Here is a 3923-nt window from a genome sequence, read left to right as displayed (position 1 = left end):
AGTTGGAACAGCCGCTTCCCTACGACGTTAAACCAGTGGATCAAACTAACTTTGTCTTCAGTTCCGTATCAAAGTAGCGTCGTTCACGTTCTTCTGATCTCCTCCTTTTTCTCAGGCTTCAGTGCTTCAAGTCAGCCTGGATGCATGAGGTGCTGCACTCCGGCTTCCGCTTTCCCACCGACTACCGGAGCCTGAAAACGGCCCAGTTGGTTTACGACAAGGAGGTGCAGTGGACCCTGGGGGCCATCCTGTTCAAAACGCGCTTCCTGCCGCTCAGGTAGATCCGTTTCCCTTTAACAGAAGGTTTCAGAGACCGACTGACGTTCCTGATCCAATAAGGAGCTACCCTGTCCTGCATGAATAGATCATCGTTGATGTCGGAGTGTTTTAATATCTCCTGTTTTTGTAAACATTGGGAATCTCAGCAGCTGCTTGTTGCTTAATGAGTTTTTTTTTTGGCAGCCTGTCTCCTCATATCTGCTCTTGGCGTTTTCTTTCTGCAGGGATCTGCAGCAGGAGACGCTGCGGCAGGGCCACCCCGGCTGGCTGCGGCCCTCTTTCGTCTACAACCACCACCTGTTCTCCCTCTGCCTCCTGGTGGTGGTTCTGGCCATCCTGCTCTACATCCTGCGCCTGCGGAGGATCCACCAGCGCGAGCTGCGGCAGGTGGAGGCGCTGGATCTGCTGTGGGTGGAAGAAGGCGAAGCGTTGCTGCCCTGAGAGACGCGGTCTGTCCTCCAGCGTTTAAACTTTAAACCACAGAGGAATCCCACAGCAGGAACATCTGGAGGGAACGGATCTGAGGAGCCAAAGCCCAACGAGGCAGGAAACCAAAACCACACTTTCTGATTTTTAATTCTTTAACTTTGTGAACAGATGATCCACTTTGTTCTCCTCCCTGGATGGAGAGAAACATCCCAAACAACTTTCCATCATTCCTTCCAAACGTTCTCTTTAGGTGTATTTATTAAGCTGGGTTTGTTAAAGCTTCTGGTGGGATTCTAGCTGATGGGCGACCATTCCAGGGTCCTCCTCAGAGTTTGGAGGCGACACTCATCCTATAAGCTATCAGACTGACCCAGTGGGATGCTGCTCTGATGAAATTCAGAACTTTCAGTAAAACAACCATATTTTCTGAAGGTCAGAACCCTGGAGAGGGGTCCATATGTCTGTAAAAGCTCATATTTCATAAAGAATCTTTAAATCCTGCAGAAATCATTTCAGCTTTAATCATGGACCATAAAGCTTCATGTTGACCTCCTTCATCCATCCCATGTCTTGCAAACAGCGTTATGTTGGAAGAACCCAGCGACCAGCGAGGTTTCATCCATCCGTAAACTGGTGCCAACTAGAAAGAATCCAAATCCCATAAATTAATAAAAGAAGGTTTTGTTTCACGTTTATATTTAGCTTATTTTGAAGAACTGGGCAGCTACTGTAGAGCATGGTGGTGGCAGCATCATGGTCTGTTTGGCCGTGAAAGTTGCTCTGGTCCTTTTCACGAAATGGGCAAAAAAAAAAAAGCTAAAAGGCTATTTCCAAATGTTTCACATGACCTCAGATCAGCGAATGGTCCAACATCCTGACAACCAGAAGTTTCGGAGGCCAACGGTTTGGTTTGTCAGAAATACTAAAGGACGACTGTTTGATTTTTACATTGTTTGGAAACGGAGGGAAAAAAAAGTCCCCTAATAGGTTCTCATTTGTAACTTTTTTATCATCGTTTCATCATTAAAAGAAAAGGGATAAATCATAAATGGTCCAAAATGAACAACACTCCTGTCAGCATAGAGGTTCTCAGAGGGAGAAAACCAAGCCTCACCAACGACTCGCAGACATTTTTATTTCATGTTTTTATCCGTTTTAGCCTAGAAGTAGAATCCTTCCTTCTGTTTTGATCCTTCTGACCCTCCTGCCATCGATCCTGGCCTGTTTTAGCTCCTCCTACTCATCCTCGGCTTCAAAATGGCCGCTGATACTTGAATGCCAGTGTTGTCCTTCCAACCTTCCTCCTCCATTTCATTCACTGCCAAAAACATTTCAGCAGCAACAGAGAGGAAAGTTCTGCTTGGTTCTGGAAACCGAAGCGGTTCTGGAGTTTAGATTTTTAAGGCTTCCTTTACGAATTTTTGACATGAGGTTCAGTAAACATCCCTTAAAGAGTTAATATCAGATTCCAGTAATGACTCCATCATTAAATGTAAATCCAGATTAGATCTGAACCTGGTAGCTAGTCCAACTGGATCGGAACCAAATCTGACTTTTATCGTCTCTAAAGGACTTCAGGATATAAATGAATGAATTCACCATTTTATGACCCTTCAAACCATCACCTTGTTTTCATTGGTGCTTATCTACCTAGAACTTGTTGTTTTAATGAGAGTTGGAAGCTTTTTTGTGCATAAAAAGCACAAAATATTTCATTTTTATGTTTTTTGCCATTTGTTCCACGTCCTTTTCTGATTGGAGATACTTTTTAGCGATGATGCAACATAATCTACCCTACATCCAAGTCTAATTCCAGCGCAAACATGGCTTTCTCTGATGTCCATGTATGGAGTGAATTTGGTTCCATTATTTTTGCAAACATGTTTATAGATGTAAATAGAAATTTGTATAAAACACAATCCGGAAATTAAACTATGAAAACCATCTAAACTAAAAAAGGTTCTGAGAAGAAATTAGCTGCTTTCTCAGATTTTTATTTTTGTCAAATCATTTTTTTTTTTTTTTCAGATTTTTTTTTCTTTCCACTTTTTTAACTTTATCTTGCAGATTTATATCAATCTTTTTTTTTTTTTTTTTTCCCAAATTCATGTTTATAAGATGATATTTTACCGACTGCATCCTTTCAAGCTGTCTTTAACAGATCAACAGAAATACTCGTTCCTGAGCAATAAAAATGTTGCTAAGGTTTTCAAGACCAATAGGAACGAGTCTTTGCTCCTCACTCTAAAGGAAAGAGGTGAAGAACATTTGATCTGTAAACCTGGATCTTAAAAAACATAATTCATTTTTTAAAAATCTAATTTATTAATGTTTTTTTTTCAGACATCCATTTTCAAAACATGTTCTTTAATAATGGAGCAAAATTCCCCCCATATAAAGGCTTCATTAAAGTGTGTGATCTAATTTTTTCTTCGCATTCGCCTCCAGGACCAAATCATCTGGATTTATGTTCAGTTGAGACACAAAGTTAATATTTTCAAGCAAGATTTTGACTGTTTATAACTTATTCAGCAGAACCTCTGATTAATAACAGAAGTTTTGGGGTTGGTGACATTTCACAACAGGAACTATGTTTAATTTTTCGTTTTTTTGAGAAAATGATCCTCAGGAAGGAGAGTTTTCTTCAGTCGACATATGAACTGTTTTATCTGTGCAGACATGGAAGCCATGATGTAAATATGTAACTAGAAACATTCTCCTGGTCGTTCATAAACGATCCTCTCGGGTTTTTCAGAGAATTGGGGGATGATTCATCCAGATGTTGACCCCGTTCTTTCAGCTCTCTGTAGAAACAGAACCTGCTCTTCTCTACATGCAGGTTCTGACGTGTTTTCACCGGGCTGCCGGTGTGCGCTTCCTACGCCATCCTCAAAGGGATTTTAGTTTTTCTCTGTTTCTGTGATGCATCTCCTCCCAAAGGAGCGCTCGTTTTCACAGCTGGGCATTGTGCAATTTCAGACGGTAATTCACTGAAAAGGCTAATTGTTTTTTGTTTTTTTTAATTGAAACAATGTGAACTTAAACATTTCCAAACCAATAAAAGAGCAGAAAACATTACCAGCGTGTCTCTCTTTATTGAATCAATGTTTTACCAGTTTCTGCTCCTTAGAATTGGTCTGATCAATGCTGCAGCAGAACAGCCTGCATGTTACTCAGCAGGTCACCGTTTCACAGACTGTTCTTTGCTCTGCTGA

General features: G+C 41.2%; 1 protein-coding gene across 4 annotated transcripts in view; it reads left to right on the top strand.

Annotated features, from left to right (window-relative positions):
* Nucleotides 1–1983, top strand: part of LOC107081987 (ectonucleoside triphosphate diphosphohydrolase 7-like) — a 21840-nt gene extending 19857 nt beyond the window's left edge. For all 4 annotated transcript variants that reach the window (XM_015370386.1, XM_015370387.1, XM_015370389.1 and 1 more), the window contains exons 13-14: nucleotides 116–277; nucleotides 504–1983. In XM_015370386.1, the coding sequence (XP_015225872.1) occupies nucleotides 116–277; nucleotides 504–720 (379 nt within the window). In that variant the 3' untranslated portion in view covers nucleotides 721–1983. The remainder of the gene's footprint in view (nucleotides 1–115; nucleotides 278–503) is intronic.
* Nucleotides 1984–3923: the final 1940 nt, after the last annotated feature.

The sequence above is a fragment of the Cyprinodon variegatus genome, unplaced genomic scaffold (assembly GCF_000732505.1).
Source record: "Cyprinodon variegatus isolate N-32 unplaced genomic scaffold, C_variegatus-1.0 Scaffold45, whole genome shotgun sequence".
NCBI classification, from domain to species: Eukaryota; Metazoa; Chordata; class Actinopteri; order Cyprinodontiformes; family Cyprinodontidae; genus Cyprinodon; species Cyprinodon variegatus.
The sequence above is the reverse complement of the archived record's forward strand: the minus strand, read 5'-3'. Positions and strand labels throughout refer to the sequence as shown.